Source organism: Miniopterus schreibersii (genome assembly GCF_964146895.1).
Source record: "Miniopterus schreibersii genome assembly, chromosome: 4".
Lineage (NCBI taxonomy): Eukaryota > Metazoa > Chordata > Mammalia > Chiroptera > Miniopteridae > Miniopterus > Miniopterus schreibersii.
Window position 1 is genome coordinate 18,238,696 of NC_138105.1, and position 16,785 is coordinate 18,255,480.

At 46.6% G+C, this 16,785-nt stretch overlaps 2 protein-coding genes across 2 annotated transcripts; both read left to right on the forward strand.

Moving 5' to 3' along the window:
* The first annotated feature begins 6 nt into the window (after nt 1–6).
* Nucleotides 7–14,075, forward strand: HARS1 (histidyl-tRNA synthetase 1). The gene is made up of 13 exons (XM_081134867.1): nt 7–233; nt 511–600; nt 5,598–5,717; nt 8,750–8,845; nt 9,508–9,633; nt 10,287–10,394; nt 10,545–10,643; nt 10,870–10,963; nt 11,171–11,298; nt 11,392–11,634; nt 12,885–13,001; nt 13,199–13,345; nt 13,671–14,075. Exons 1-13 carry the CDS (start codon nt 144–146, stop codon nt 13,740–13,742), a joined length of 1,530 nt encoding a protein of 509 aa, XP_080990993.1. The 5' UTR covers nt 7–143; the 3' UTR covers nt 13,743–14,075.
* Nucleotides 14,076–14,354: 279 nt separating this feature from the next.
* Nucleotides 14,355–16,660, forward strand: DND1 (DND microRNA-mediated repression inhibitor 1; the record flags this gene model as incomplete). Its single annotated transcript, XM_081134883.1, has 4 exons — nt 14,355–14,468; nt 14,596–14,713; nt 15,079–15,540; nt 16,161–16,660. Exons 1-4 carry the CDS (start codon nt 14,445–14,447, stop codon nt 16,658–16,660), a joined length of 1,104 nt encoding a protein of 367 aa, XP_080991009.1. The 5' UTR covers nt 14,355–14,444.
* Between the last annotated feature and the right edge of the window lie 125 nt (nt 16,661–16,785).

A 16,785-nucleotide genomic window follows, 5' to 3' on the forward strand; every position in this document is an offset into this window, starting at 1 on the left:
GTAGAAGCCGGAAGTGGCTGTTGCGCTCTGCGGAGGCTCTCTAGGCATGCGGGCCAGCGTCTCGGTAGCCGGAACTCATCCGAGCTGAGGCTGTGGCGAGGTTCGCGGACCCAGGCGTCGGTCCTCTCCAGTTAGCAGCCAGTATGGCAGAGCGCGCGGCCCTGGAGGAGCTGGTGCGACTTCAGGGAGAGCGTGTACGGGGACTAAAACAGCAGAAGGCCAGCGCTGAGCAGGTGCGACCCAGGCGGCCGGGGAGGGGCCAAACCCTGACAGGGAGGACATAGAGCTGGGGCGGTCTGCACAGAGGACACGGATGTGATGGAGAAGAGATCCGGCTGGTAGGGAGGACGAGTAAGGTGGTGAGGTAGCCGGGGTAGGACTCGAGAGAAGCAGAGCTGGGCCTGGGGACAGAGAGATGTTCCAGATCCTGATAGAGCTATACTGAATGGATGGCTGAGGGGGGAGGGGAGCAGTAGATGTGATAGCCCAGCGCCTACTTTTTCTTCACAGATCGAGGAGGAGGTGGCAAAACTACTGAAACTGAAAGCACAGCTGGGCCCTGATGAAGGGAAACAGAAGTTTGTGCTCAAAACCCCCAAGGTAAATATCATTCCTTTAGGGAGCCTCTGAGAGAGTCCCAAATTTCACTCAAGGACGCATGTGCCGGCTTCTCTGAACCATGTCACTAGATACCTGAAATGCTGCAGAGAAAACAACAGTTGCTGTGGGCACCAGGCTGAGTTGGACTCTACCTGTGTCCTTCTGGGATGGCAAAGTAATGGCAGAAACTAAGCCAGCTGGGTGCTTAGGGGAGTCTGCCTGCTACTGCTACTCCTTCTTTCATTCAGTAAATACTTATTGAATGTTTACTGTGTGCCTGGCACTGTACAAGTCAATGAGTGTAGCACGATTAACAATATAGCCTGCCTTCATGGAGCTTACATTCTACTGAAGGAAACAGACAAATAATAATACAAATAATCTCACACGTGGGTATGTAATTACAAGTTGTGATTAAATGATCTAAAGAAATAGTAAGGATATTCTGAGCAAAAATAAGGGAAAACTGGGGAGTCTGAGAAAGCCTGACCTAATAGATGAGTGGGAGATATCCAAATGGAAGAGTATGAGAAAATAGGTCCAGGTAGAGTAGGGAAATTCTGAAGCAGGAAAGAACTTTGGTAGTTTCCAAGAACTAGAAAAAAACCTGTATGACTAGACCCAAATAGAGGAGAGTAGAATTGGGTTGGAGATTTCTAGCTCAGACTGAAGGATTTAAGTTCAGATGCTACTTTCTGTAACTTATATAAAAAGAACTATTTACCCCTTAATCTGGGTTCCCTTGCACTTTACATATATATATCTCTATTATTGCATTTATTGCTGACTTACTATTTTTAAAATGTTTTTATTTATTTCAGAGAGGAAGGGAGAAGGAGGGAGAGATAGAAACACCAATGATGAGAGTCATTGATCGGCCTCCTGCACGCCCCCTACTGGGGGATCCAGCCCAAAACCTGGGCATGTGTCCTGGCAGGGAATCTAAGGGTCACCTCCTGGTTCACAGGTAGTGGCTCAACCACTGAACCATGGTGGCCAGGATATTGCTGACTTTTAGTTATTCACATAGTTTATGATGAGAGGCTGTGACCAGGGGCCTGGAACTAAATAGGTCTTCAGTGAATGTGTGTGAAATTGAACTTCAAAGGAGAGGGAAAATGATCTGTCTTCCTTATGTTGAGGTGTCCCCTTTTAAGATTAATTCTTTGGGCTCCTAAATTCATTGAGCTGTTCCTCATTTCAAAGGTTAAGGAGGCAGTGTAAAATCCCAAGGAAGTGATCATCAATAGTTATTCAAACTATTAGGTGAAAAGACAAATGGGGAATTTATAATAGGGCAGGCTGGCCTCACCTAAATCCAATGATTAACCTTAACGTCGCTAAAAGTAGGACAAGACATCCTCCTCATGTGATGCAATAAGAAGTACACAATAGTACCTATGAAGTATTCTTGCTAAGAAAATCTGAACCTGAATCTAATCAGGTCTTCACACCTAACTACCAGTTTGCTGGAAATATGGGAGATGGACAAACATGTTCAATGACACATTGAGTATATTGTTAACTAAATCTAGAATGTGAACAATTCCTTAAGACAAAGGACTCAATTTCCTCAAAAAATAAATGACATTTTTTAAAAGGAAAGGAAACTGTTGTAGATTAAATAGACATGAGCTATATCAACCAAATACAATGCATGGACTTCATTTAGAATCTGACTCAAACAAGACAACCATAAGACGATATTGAGGTAATCGGGGAAAATTAAACATGGATGGGGCATTAGATAACATTAAAGGGTTGGTGTTAGGTATTTTTTGGCTGTATTAAAGGTATTGTAATGTTTGGGGTTTTTTGGGTTTTTTTATTGATTTTTTTTAAAGATGCCAATTTCAGAGAGAGGAAGAGAGAGAGAGAAACATCAATGATGAGAGAGTCATTGGTCAGCTGCCTCCTGCACGCCCCCTACTGGAAATCGAGCCTGCAACCCCAGGCATGTGCCCTGACTGGGAATCAAACCACGATCTCCTGCATCATAGGTTGATGCTCAACCGCTGAGCCACGCCAGCCGGGCTTAACTGATTTTTTAGGGAGAGGGAGAAGAGAAAGAGAAATATTAGTCGGCTGCGTCCTGCACTCCCTGTACTGGGGATCCAGCCAGAAGCCCAGGCTTGTGCCCTGCCGGGAATCAACCAGGGACCTATTGGTGCATGGGGCATTGCTCAACCAACTGGGCCACACTGGCCAGGGCAAGTTTTTTTTTTTATTCTTTATGTGTTAAAGAATCACGCTGAAATATTTATGGGTGAAATGATAAGATTGATGTCTGGGATTTACTTTAAAATTCCAGAGGAAAAAAAATGTTGAGGCTTGGATAAAATAAAAATGACAGATGTTTATGGTAGATGAAGCTGGGTAATAGATACATGGTGGTCTATTGTACTAGTCTCTGTAATTTAGTTTGAAATTTCCCATAATATGATGTTAAAAGAAAATGAGATGATAGTGGAGAGTTGATATCCAGTTTAGTTTGTTGAAACACATTTCTTGACATGTAATTTATATTAATAACAGAAAACTCAGTATCACGGGGACAGTACTCTTTCAAGTGCTCTTCATGGTCAAAATTATTTGCATAATGTTATTTGCCGTATTTTACTTCATTTGCAACAAAGATGCAAAAGCACCAGTAAATGGAGCTGCTGGTGCTGTCTTAGCACAAATCACTGGCAACAAATTGTACTAATAGCCATATGTTCTTTACTTTAATGCACTCACAGTCAAAAAAAAAAAATCAAATCCGTTTCACTTAACGTCCTTGATAAAACAGTAAACATTATTAACTTTATTTAATCTCAACCCTTGAGTACACTTTTTAAATATTCTGTGATGAAATAGGAAGTCCATACAAAGTACTTCCACTGCACTCCAAAACAGGGAAATACTGGTTCCATTGGGTGAGTTGTAAGCTGAACTAGCTACTTTCTTTAGCCGACACCTTTTTTATTTGAAGGAAGAACTGAAAGATAAACTATTACTTTAACGATTAGGGGTATTTGGAAGACATTTGCACAAAAATGAACAAAGTGAGCCTTGTCACTTCTAGGAAAACATTTCATAATATTTGTTGCAAGTGATAAAATTCAAGCAATCAAGTGAAATAATTTTAGAAAACTTCTATCTTTCACCTCGAGCTTGACAGCTTCCCAATTCTTACAGACTTTCCTGGTAAGATCTATGGTGATATTAACAAATCTGGTTTTCTGATATTATATAATGAAGTGAGTGAAGATCTGTGTAACTGTTATCAATGAACCAATATTTTCCAATAACCAGTGTATGATGTTATAAAATCATGCATGGATAAAAGATCCATTCAAAGTACAAGATAGAGTAGTAGATACTTTTTTAATTGTGGTAAAATATACATAACATAAAATTTGCCATTTTAACCATTTTTAGGTATACAGTTCATGGCAGTAAGCACATTCGCATTGTTGTACAATCATCACCAGTATTTATCCCCAGAGCTTTTTTATTTCTTAATCCTCATCTAAGGATATGTTTTTCATTGGTTCTAGAGAAAAAGGAAGGGAGAGGGAGAGAGAGAGAAACATCAACGTGAGAGAGAAACATTGATCAGTTACCTCCTGTATGCACCCCAACTGGCAATTGAACCTGAAACGTAGGTACATGCCCTGACCAAGAATCGAACCACAACCCTTTGGTGCATGGGACCACGCTCTAACCAACTGAGCCACACTGGCCAGGGCCCCAGGATTTTTTCGTCATACCAACCAGATTCTGTGCCTATTAATCTGTAACTCCCCGTTCCTTCCTCCCTCCAGCCCCTGGTGACTACTGTCCTACTTTCTGTCTCTGTAAATTTTGGGTACCTCATGTAAGTAATGGATTTTAACATAATTGTATGAAAAGTTCATTGATGTAGTTTTGATTCCACATTGCAACCCATCTTTAAGAAACTACCACCTGTTCGGGTGTACTTTGAGAAGAATATCTATAGTTAGCTGAAAAGTTTATTAAAGTATTCATTCCTCTTTTTACTATTACACATCTGTGTAAGACTAGATTTTCCTTATATAGTCGACCAGAACGATATTTCACAACAGCATGGAATGCAAAAAGCATATATGAGAATCCAGCTGTCTTCTATTAAGCCACACATTAAAGATTTGCAAAAATGTAAGTTAATGCCAGTCTTCTCACCAGTTTGTTTTTTTGTTTTGGAAAGTAGTTACATTTTCCTAAAATATTATTTATGTTACCATGTAGTGGATTTACTGTTAGAGGAATTAATGAATATTTTTTACATATTTGCAGTTTTAATTTCTAATACAATAAATATTGATCGGTATAATCCACTTTGGGGTCCTTAATAAATAGTACAAATGTAAAGAGATCCCGAGACCAAAGACTTAGGAGTAAAATCCCAACCTAAAAGCTATTATCTGGAAGAATAGAGCTCTAGTGCTGATTCCCATGAGCCTGCTAAGTGGCCTTAAGTAATGATTTAACTTCTCAACATCCTCTGATTCACCTATAAAATATATCTGCCCAGCCCAAGTCGTAGGGCTATTAGAAAAAATGAGAGAACAAATAGTATTCATTAGGATTTTTTTTTAAGTTAGATTGGGAAAGGATGTTACTTGTAATTTGGAGTTAAACTAGTTAAACCCGTTTGAGTTGGCTATGTGCCTGTCATCTGGTAGGTGTTTCCTATTAGGCAGAGAAATGTGTTACTTTAGAAAAAGAGTTTTAGGAAAATTTCTCAGAGAATAGAGTTGTAAAAATTCTAGAGAACAGAACCAGTCTTAAAAGGGAAGGGAACTTAGAAGGATGATAGCAAACGAATGTGGTGATTAATACACCTTGTTTTACACCTTGGTGGCCTGTAGGGAAATCGAAGTTTGGGGCAAGATCTGTATTCATTGCTGAGGTCATGCTTTTATATTTATAGACCTTAATTCTTTTTTTCAAAAATTCCACCCCGGTTCTTCGGCTGATTTGACTCCAAGGGCACAAGAGACTACAATCCTCGGCAGATGGCAGTTCGGGAGAAGGTGTTTGACATAATCATCAGCTGCTTCAAGCGCCATGGTGCAGAAGTTATTGATACACCTGTGTTTGAACTGAAGGTGAGGGATGGGTGAAGAATTGCATGGTGGAAGAGTGGATATGCGAGCAAGAGGGTGACAAGAGAGTGAGGGCCCAAAGGTTTCTCTCCTGTTTTGGACAAAGACCAGTATTTTCTCCAATGAGAAAGGGGATGGGACTGGGTTAGAGGGCAAGGTCCTGGCTTTTCATTTACCTTGCTTATGACCAGCGGCTTTCAAAAGAGAGTCCTTCTTAGGAGTAGAAGTTGTTTCTGCTTCCATATATTGAATTCCATGGCAACTATATTGAGATGTTTTCTAGACACATGCAAACCATATATATAAAGTATAAATACGCAGCCAGTCTCCTATTAAATGGACCCTGAGATTGTTTCCAGTTCTTTAATAAAAGACCAGATGCATCACTCCCTGCTTAAACCCCAGAGACTCCCATTACATTTATAAAAAAAATCCAAACTCTACTCAGGCTTACAAGGCTCTACATGATCTGGCCACCGCCTACCTGTCCCACCTCATCTCATGCTATTCTTCCCCTTGCCCACTATGCGCCTTTAGTCTTCTTTCTATTCATGGCACATACCAAATATGTTTCTGTCTCAGGGCCTTTGTTCTTACTCTCCCCCTTTTGTACCTGAACTCTCTCTTCCCCTAACTCTTTGCATGATTTTAATTTCATATTAAATTAGAGATTGCAAGCCCTGGTCGGGCAGATCATTTGGTTAGAGCATCATTCTGATACACCAAGGTTGTGGGTTCAATCCCCAGTCTGGGCCCATAAAAGAATCAACCAATGGCCCTACCTGGTTTAACTCAGTGGTTAGAGCATCGGCCCTCGGACTGAACGGTCCCGGGTTCGATTCCAGCCAAGGGCACGTACCTGAGTTACAGGCTCAGTCCTCAACTCAGCCCCAGTCGGCACACAAGCAGGAGGCAACCAATGGATGTGTGTCTCTTACATCAGTGTTTCTATCTCTCTTTCCCCTTTCCACTCTCCCTGAAAAGCAATGTAAAATATAGCCTTGGGTGAGAATTAAAAAAAAAAGAATCAACCAATGAATGCATAAATAAGTGGAACAACAAATCTTTCTCTCTCCCTTTTTCCCTCTCTTCCTCCCTTTCTCTCTCTCTCAAATCAGTTTTTTTTAAAAATACATGATATATCGGTGTTTTAAAGAAATTAGAGATTGCAGATTTTTATTTTCAGATCACAGCTAAAATGCCATTCCTCAAATAATTCTCTCCAACTGCCCTGTCTAAAGTAGCCCTGATCTCTCCTATCAAACTTTTGATTTCCTTTAGAGCAGCTTTCACTCTCTGAAATTACCTGTTAATGTTTTCTTGCATTAACATATTACCTGTCTCTTCTCACTAGTGTAGGTGATCCATGAGGACATGGACTGCCTTTGTCTGATTCACTGACATATATTCAGTGCTTAGAATAGACATTAGTGGTGGGCATTTATCTGCAGGCTAAATTCATAGAAATGGAATTGCTGGGTCAAAAGATTGTACTCATTTATATTTTTACCAACTGTACTAGTTTTCTAGGGCTGCCATGACAAAGTACCATACATTGGGTGGGTTAAAAAACATAAATTTATTGTCTAGGAGCTAGAAGTATAAGATAAAGTGTCAGCAGTGTTGTTTCCTTCTGAAGGTTAGAGCATCATTCTGATACACCAAGGTTGTGGGTTCGATCCCCAGTCTGGGCCCATAAAAGGGATCTGAGAGAAGGATCTGTTCCAGGCCTCTCCATGGCTTGTAGATGTGTCTTCACATCACCTTCCCTCCGTCTGTGTCCACATTTCCTCTTTTCTTTTCAATCCTCACCTGAGGATATTTTTTCCATTGCTTTTCAGAGAGAGTGGAAGGGGGGAGAGGAGAGAGAGAGACTCATCGATGAGAGAGAGGGGCACCGATTGGTTGCCTCCTGCACTCTGGGATCAAGCCTGCAACCGAGGTACGTGCTCTTGGTTGGAATCAAACCCGGGACTCTTCAGTCCGAAGGCTGACACTCTAACCGCTGAGCCAAACCAGCCAGAGCTCACATTTCCTCTTCTTTCTTTTTTTTTTAACAGATTTTTCAATTTTACTTTATATTTTTATTGATTTCAAAGAGAGGAAGGGAGTGGGGGTAGAGAGAGAGAGAAACATCAGTGATGAGAGAGTCATTGATCGGCTGCCTCCTGCACGCCCCCGACTGGGGGTTGAGCCCGCAACCAGGGCACGTGCGCTGACCAGGAATGGAACCTCGATCTCCTGGATCGTAGGTCGTTGCTCAACTGTTGAGCCACACCCTACCAGGCACATTTCCTCTTTTTATATGGACACCTGTTATATTGGATTAGAGCCCACCCTAATGACTTCATTTTAACTTAATACCTCTTTAAAGACCGCGTCTCCAAATACATTCATATTCTGAGGTTACTAGGGATTAGGGCTTTAAGATATGAATTTTGTGGAGGACTAACTTAGCCTGTAACACCAACCGATGTATGAGTTTCTGCTTCTACACATTGGGGCTTTTCAGGCTTTTTAAACTTTCCCAACTAGTAGGTGAAATAAGTTACCATCTTGTTGAACACATCACAGTAAGGACTGCTTTTGACATTGTTCAAATCTCATTTGTTATAAAAACATTTATGTTTATTGATCTAATCCACTCCTAGGAGTTGTCCCTCAGAAAAGATATTCAAAAGAAAAATATATGTTCCCAAATATATTTATTGAAATGTTATAGAACATATTAAAAAATTGGAATAACTTAATCGTATAACTGTAATCCTAGGAAGGAAGGAGATACAGAGCTGCTTCTCACTGGAATATTATGCAGTGAAATATTATTTAAAAATAATATTTCAACTCTGTCACAAAATTAAAATAGCGATAAGCAGAAAACAAAATTGGTGTTTCCTTTTGATTATAACTAAATTTAATACATAAGCATTGGAATAGAAAGCAGAGAAAATATAGACAAGTAGATTTTTGTTTTCAAAACTTCCTTTTAAATTGTTGTATTTATCATTGTGACCACGTTTCTTTGTTTTCTTCAGGAAACACTAACTGGAAAGTATGGGGAAGACTCTAAGCTTATTTATGACCTGAAGGACCAGGGTGGGGAGCTGCTGTCTCTTCGCTATGACCTCACTGTATCTTTCTAAACGTGGGCTCTTGACGATTTGGATTGATTGGCCTTCACTGGGCTGGGGCTATTTCTAGCTCAGGTTTGGGGATAGCCACATATGAGTGGGATCAAACCTGATGCCTTTGGCAATCAGGGGAATTATTTCTCTAAACCAGGAGTGGGACTTCAGTTAAACAGAGCATAGTCTTAAAAGTTTTCTGAAATCTGAGTGAGACCTCAGCTTTATGTCAGGGCCCAGTTCCCACTCTACCAGCAATGCCCTGGTTCCAGAATACCTCTCCCCTTCCCCATCCAGTGCACAAGGTTCTCAACTGACCAACAGCATTTCCTTTATCTCCAAGCTATGCCAGAAGATATCTGCCCACAGATCCCACACATGGGGCCCTTTTTCCGCTCCCTGGCCAATGTGCCCAGCCCCCTGCTGTGCTCAGCATAGCCCAGGGTGGAGACACTACCAAAGTGAAAGGAGCCTTAATCTTTTTTGAGACTTCAGCTGCCCCTGTGATAACAAAGTTGATTTTTTTTTTCTGATGTTAAAAAATGCTATTAATCTTATGGGTGTTGGTTTAACCTGTGCAGGGAGGGGCTAGACCCTAGTTTCTGCTGGTGATAATCACCTTCCAGACTGTGCCAGAAAGGGCTTTCCCCTTAACTGTTTGTCATCAGGTTCCTTTTGCTCGGTATGTGGCAATGAATAAACTGACCAACATCAAGCGCTACCACATAGCAAAAGTGTATCGGCGGGATAACCCAGCCATGACCCGCGGCCGATACCGCGAATTCTACCAGTGTGTGAGTATGTGGGTAACTTGGCTCTCCCTCAAGCCGGTAGAATCTACAGAGTGCTCATGCTGTCCTGAGCAAACTGAGTGCCCCAGAGAATGCTAACCCTTAGGTTTCTTTGATATTTTCATATAGATTCCACAAAGGCTCCGTGGGAAGGGGAGATGATTCTCCCCATTTTACATATCAGTAAACTGGATTCTCAGGATGAAGAGATCATAGGGATAGGAAAGGCAAAGTCAGCACTAGAAGTCTTGGTCCAATGCTCTTTATATTAAACCACAGTGATAGGATGACAGTAAAGGATGAGGAAATTGGATTTGAGATATCCAGTCATCCAGACTGGTGGGCAGAGCTTCTGAACAAACAGAAAATGACCAAGGACTAAGGCTGTATATTTGCCTCCCCCCCCTCCCATGTGGAAGGAGGAAATAGGGAAAGTAGATGAGTGAGAAGATGAAGGAATAGCCCAGTAGAGGGAAAGGAAAGCAGAACTAGAAAGAGACCCAAGAATGCTGGGGTTTTCCTCTGGGCACATGGTCACAGAATGAAGAACGGGGTCTGTGCCTAAGTACAAACTGGCCTTCAGAGAGAGAGCAGAGCTCCCAGGAATCCCCCCTTAAGAAACCCCCAAGGACCTCTACCTACCTCTCCCCCTGCAGGATTTTGACATTGCTGGGCAGTTTGACCCCATGATCCCTGATGCAGAGTGCCTGAAAATCATGTGTGAGATCCTGAATTCACTTCAAATTGGCGACTTCCTGGTCAAGGTCAGTGCTAAACAAGGCTAGGAGGGCAGAGTTGGGCCTGTCCTCTCACAGGAGAAGGGCTTTTGCAGAGGGACCAGTAGCCTAAGTGGCCAAGGCTATTGAGGGTCATGTAAAGAGATTCTCTCCTCCCTATGCCTTGGGTCCGTGCAGGTGAATGATCGGCGCATTCTCGATGGGATGTTTGCAGTCTGTGGGGTTCCTGATAGCAAGTTCCGCACCATCTGCTCATCAGTGGACAAGTTAGACAAGGTAATAACCCAAACACCAGACTCTTATTCCCAGATCCCTCCCTGCCTTGAGAAATGGAAAACAGGAGTGGAGGGGGCCTGCCTCTGTGGCCACCAGGGAAAAATTAGCCTCAGGATGTGGGTTGAAGGGCGGCTTCTGCTCCAAGACTGCACCCGGAGGAGGGCCCATACTTGTTCTGTGGTGGGGAAGGTGCCCAGAGGTCCCTGACTGGTATCTGTCTGCCCAGATGTCCTGGAAAGAGGTAAAGAACGAGATGGTGGGAGAGAAAGGCCTCGCACCTGAGGTGGCCGAGCGCATCGGGGCCTACGTCCAGCAGCATGGTGAGGAATGAGCCCTGCCTCCCCAGCAGCCACCCCACTACCCTAAAGCGTAAAGTTGAAATTCTTCTTGCCATGTGCATATATGTGTAGGAGAGAAACAGAGAAGTGGGCGGGGGCAGGGGGCACACATGTGCAATCCAGGCAAAAAGATATAGAATCCCCACCTTTTTCTGCCTGTCATTCTGGCTCACAAATCTGTCTCTCCAGGTGGGGTATCCCTGGTGGAACAGCTGCTCCAGGATCCTAAACTGTCCCAAAACAAGCAGGCCTTGGAGGGCCTGGGCGACCTGAAGCTGCTGTTTGAGTATTTGACCCTGTTTGGCATTGCTGACAAGGTGAGGCAGGTTGGGGATGGGAGCCCCAGCTGAGTTCTGGGGCTTCGGGTCCTTGGTCCTCATCTGGTACTGACCATGTTCCTGTCCCCACAGATCTCCTTTGACCTGAGCCTGGCTCGGGGCCTGGACTACTATACTGGAGTGATCTATGAGGCAGTGCTGCTACAGACCCCAGCCCAGGCAGGGGAAGAGCCCCTGGGTGTGGGCAGTGTGGCTGCTGGAGGACGCTATGATGGGCTGGTGGGCATGTTTGATGCCAAAGGGCGCAAGGTGCCATGTGTGGGGCTCAGCATTGGAGTGGAGCGGATCTTCTCCATCGTGGAACAGAGGCTGGAGGTGAGTACAAGATAGCCTGGCAGGTGGTGGCACCCAAGCCATCCTTGATTCCCAAGGGGCCCACTTTGGGCAAGGAGTGTCTTTGCAGAGAAATGGAGAAAAGATGGGCACTGCTTCATAGACTCCCACCCCATTAAAGGCCAGCTTTATGGATCTTTGATCATTCCTTTTGTCACAAAATACCTTGTTCTGGATCTCTACTTCCCTCAGAGCTGTGAGGAATCGAGGCTGTATATCCAACAACCCAGTTCCTCCTCACAATACAGAATACTTAATATTTTACTACCGTGTGCCAGGCACTGAGCTTAGTGCTTTTAGTGCATTATCTAAGAAAATTCTTACAACAGCCCTCTGAGAGTAGCTACTTTTACTATTTACATTTTTCAGATGAGAGAACTGAAGATTATAGATTAAATATTTTATCCAAAGTCATGAATCTTTTAAGTGGCTGAGTCCATTTGAATCCCAGCAGTCTTAACTGCAAAGTCTTGTTCCTGACCATGCTGTGATAGTCTCTGAGGGGGAAGCATGTGCCTAAGGCCCTGAGATCCCTCAGATGGCTGTCCTGACTCTTGTACCCAGAGTAACCCCAGGGAAACCCCTCATGGCTTCAAGTGCTCTCTTGCTGCTGCTGCTCTTGCCTGGCTGGTTGCATTTCATCCCCTGGAAAGTGCTTTGGCAGTAACTTTCCCACTGCTTCATCCTTTTCTCTAGACTAGAAACCACCATGTTTCTCAATTGGCATCTTATGTTGTAAAAACTGTGAAAACAGTTTTCCAAAAGACAAGGGGCAGCAGCAGCATCCTCCCTCCCCCCATCCACACACACCCTGGGTTGTACCCTACGGGCTGTACCCTCTTGACTGGGTGGATAGTAAGTGGGAACTAGACATGCCAGGGGTGATTGGGGTGCCTGATGGGCTCACAGTATCACTTCTGTGTTACTGTTCTTGTGGGCCTTTAAGGTAGATGGAGATAAGCTAGAAGTTACTGTAAATAACCTATCTTTGCCTTAGCCCTAGGTAATTTATCCTGGAACGTCATATGTACAAGCCAGTCAGTTTATTTCTTATATCATCTAAGAGCTACCGTATGCCCAGTTCCTAGATGAGAAGACTGGGTCCCTGCCCTAATAGAGCTGGCTGAGTTGGGTCTGGTATTAGAATCCTGACACGGGCTTGCTCTCTTTGCTCCTTGAAGGTGTTATAAAGGGTAGCCCAGCTCTCTGACTCTTATTTGCACCTTTCCCAGGCATTGGAGGAGAAGGTACGGACCACAGAGACACAGGTGCTTGTGGCATCCGCACAGAAGAAGCTGCTGGAAGAGAGACTGAAGCTCATCTCAGAGCTGTGGGATGCCGGGATCAAGGTACAGGAGGCAAGCCCCTGGGTGGCAGCAAGCAGGAATGCTGGGCACAGACTAAATAAAAGCTCACCCATAGTCACCCTGCTATTCTGTGATTTCTTGGGGTGGAACTAAGAGGAAGGTAACAGCTTGGGCCCCCAGGAGGTTATCCCTGAGGACAGCAGGAGTCCACCTTCATCTTCTGCCTGGATCCCCTGCAGGCCGAGCTGCTTTATAAGAAAAACCCAAAGTTACTGAACCAGCTGCAGTACTGTGAGGAGGCAGGCATCCCACTGGTGGCCATCATCGGTGAGCAGGAGCTCAAGGACGGGGTCATCAAGCTCCGTTCAGTGGCCAGCAGAGAAGAGGTAAGTAGGTGGGCAGGAAGGCTGAGGGGCAGGGAATGAATGCCATTTCAGCAGGCCAATGCCTATTCAAGACCTGAGCGAAGGCCTGGCATTCTTATTAGTAACCACTTGTAAAGGACATAAGGGCTTTTAACCTGTTACTAGGGTCCTGGTAGGGTAAGATCTCCATCCCCACAAACACCCTGTGTCTCTGGCTCCCCCAAGAAGCACTATTGGGTTCCTGCTCTCTGCTGAGCCAAGCCTGATGACCAGAGGAAGGAGTGGGCACTCAGGGAGCAGTGGAGTGGGAGATGCTTATACCACTTTCTTCCCCCATCCTGGCCAGGTTGATATCCGAAGAGAAGACCTTGTGAAGGAGATCAAAAGGCGAACAAGCCAGCCCCTTTGCATCCGCTGAATTGAGCAGACTGTCGGAAGAAAGTGGATGGGCACTATTTAAGGCTAAGACAAAACTCTGCATGTGTACTTCAACAGCTTTGTACACTTCCAGCGGGGGAACCTGAAGAGTAGTCAAAAAAGACTTTTTATTCTTATTATGACTATTCACAAGCAAAAATTGCCATGTACTGCTCCATTTTCCATAGGAGGCCCTGGGGGCTCAGTCCAGTCTGGCTCCTGGGAAACAAGGACCGGGCCTGAGATAGCCTCCTCTGCAGGGCACTACACCAGGTGAAGGGACTGCTCCCCACAACCAGTCGCCAAAGATGCAATAAAATATCTCAACCACTGGAGCCTGTGTCGCTATTGCCTAGCCCTGCCTTCCCTGTCAGACAGAGCCTGATGGCTTTAGTGGTGGAAAATGGGGAGAAAGACACAGCAGGCCCTTGCCGCGAGGTGAAGGGTGCCCCCTGCTTCCCTCCTTGCCGGTTTGCCCCCCGTCTCTTAGGAGCTGAGGTTGCCTGCAAACTCTACCGCTAGGGTTTCTAGCTTTCACCTGAGGGTCGTGGCGCACGTGCGGCAGATGCCCCCACCCCCCTATGGGAGGCGGGGTCGTGCTCAGAGCCAATGAGAGCTTGGTGGGTGGAGGGGTAGGGAAGCTTCCAGAGGCAGATAGGGAGGAGGTTATAAAAGGGAGCACCGACGGACCAACAGTAGAGCCATGCAGTCCAAGCGGGAGTATGAGGTAAGTGGCAACGAGGGGTGAACGAGCCCCACCTGCGCAGAGATTGGGGGTGCCTGGGGCCGCAGCACAACAGGCGAGTGGGGGCGGGTGCTGCGATCCGCCATTCCAACCTGCCTCTCCCCTTCAGCTGTGGTGTGAGAGGGTGAATCCAGAGAACAAGGCGGCGCTGGAGGCGTGGGTCAGGGAGACGGGCATCCGCCTGGTGCAAGTGAACGGGCAGAGGAAGTATGGCGGGCCACCCCCAGGTACACTAGTCCCAGCCCTACGCCTGCTGGGGGGCTACGCCAGCCTCGACGGCCCCGACCAGCCCTTTGGGGGAGGCGCCTACTCCGAGTCTACATAGTCAGAAACCCCTAACTGCGCGTTACCCCCTCCCCCAGCAGCCGTGGAAACGTCTATGGCTTTCCACCCACCCGCCCCCTCGGGGAAGGCAGCCAGTCTTAAGGCACACACCTTCTCCATGCCAGCCCCGTTTTTGTTCAATTACCTAATTATGCGAAGGACTCGGGGTGTGGGTGTGGTACCCATTTCACAGACGTGTGCTCTCGTGGTCCCTGGGCCCCAAACCCGGAAAGTCCCGGTGGATGACGGCGTCCCCTCCTTTCCCCAGGCTGGGTGGGCAGCCCGCCGCCGCCCGGGTCGGAGGTATTTATCGGTAGGCTGCCCCAGGACGTGTACGAGCACCAACTGATCCCACTGTTCCAGCGTGTGGGCCGCCTCTACGAATTCCGCCTGATGATGACTTTCAGCGGCCTGAACCGCGGCTTCGCCTACGCCCGCTACAGCTCGCGGCGCGGGGCCCAGGCCGCCATCTCCACGCTGCACAACCACCCCCTGCGGCCCTCCTGCCCGCTGCTCGTGTGCCTCAGCACCGAGAAGTGCGAGCTGAGCGTGGACGGGCTGCCGCCGTCTCTGACCCGCCGCGCGCTGCTGCTCGCGCTGCAGCCGCTGGGTCCAGGCCTTCAGGAGGCGCTGCTACTGCCCAGCCCCGGGCTGGCGCTCGCGCAGATCGCGCTGCTCAAGTTCTGCTCGCACCGTGCAGCCGCCATGGCCAAAAAGGCCCTGATGGAAGGTAGGCGTGGAGGCTGCTGGGGGCCCGCTGGTTGGGGCAACAGTGTTCTGCCAGAGACTTGACCTCTACAGTCAGCAGGGCGGGTAAAGTCGAAAGATCTTAGGGTCAAGAATGCCCGAATTTGTGACCTTATACTATTTGAACTTAGGTTTTATAATTTCCAATGCCACTGCCTAAACTTAATACTTCCTCATATTATCTCCTTAGTCCTTAACATGCCAATGAAAAATACACACAATGATCTCCCTCTTTAGGGAAGAGAATGTTTTAAGAGAAGGGGACTTGCCCAAGGCAGTCATGTCTGTTGTGAGAATTGAGTACTTAGCACATTCCTTGATTCTTGGCAAGTATTCACAGTAAAGGTTATCAGTGTTATGGTTACGTGGTAAAGCCAGCATCAACCAGTACCCCTCCAAGAAATTTTAGAAGGTAGCTTTTACTACACCCCCTTTACAAATACAATGAAGCCTTAAGTTATTTTGCCAGCAGTCACACCACCTGGAAATGAGGTGGCTAGAAATTAAAACAGGCTTGTGTGACTTGACTCCTAAAGACACACAGGGACAGGGGGCTTGGGCCCAGGGCTAAGACCTGTCCTTGTCTCTGCCTTTTTCCTGCAGGGCAGTCACGCCTCTGTGGGGAGCAGGTGGCTGTGGAGTGGCTCAAGCCAGACCTGAAGCAGCGACTCCGCCAGCAGCTTGTGGGTCCCTCACTGAGGTGCCTACAGCCAGAAGGCAGCCGATTGGCCCTGGCTAGGGACAAGCTAGAGTCCCAAGGGGCTCGAGCTGCCTTGCAGCTACTGTGCCAACAGATGAAGCTAGGTAGCCCAGTGTTCCTCACCAAGTGCTTGGGCACAGGTCCTGCTGGCTGGCACCACTTCTGGTACCAGGTGGTGATCCCTGGGCATCCGGTGCCCTTCAGCGGCCTCATCTGGGTTGTGCTGACCTCAGAAGGGCAGGATGGGCATGAGGTGGCCAAGGATGCTGTGTCTGCACGGCTGCTGGAGGCACTGAGTGAGTCTGGGGCCAGCCTCCTCTCGTCTGCTGGGGCACTGAGTGAGTCTGGGGCCAGCCTCCTGTGGTCTGCTGGAGCTGAGGCAGGTACCATGGTTAAGCAGTAACCTCATCCTCTCCACAGGCAGCCTGAACAAGTAGGCAGAGCCTGAGTCCTCAACCCAGCAGGCCTGGGCAGCCACCACCTGATCCCCAAAAAAGGAGGAGCATGGGCCCTGCCCTAGGCCTGACA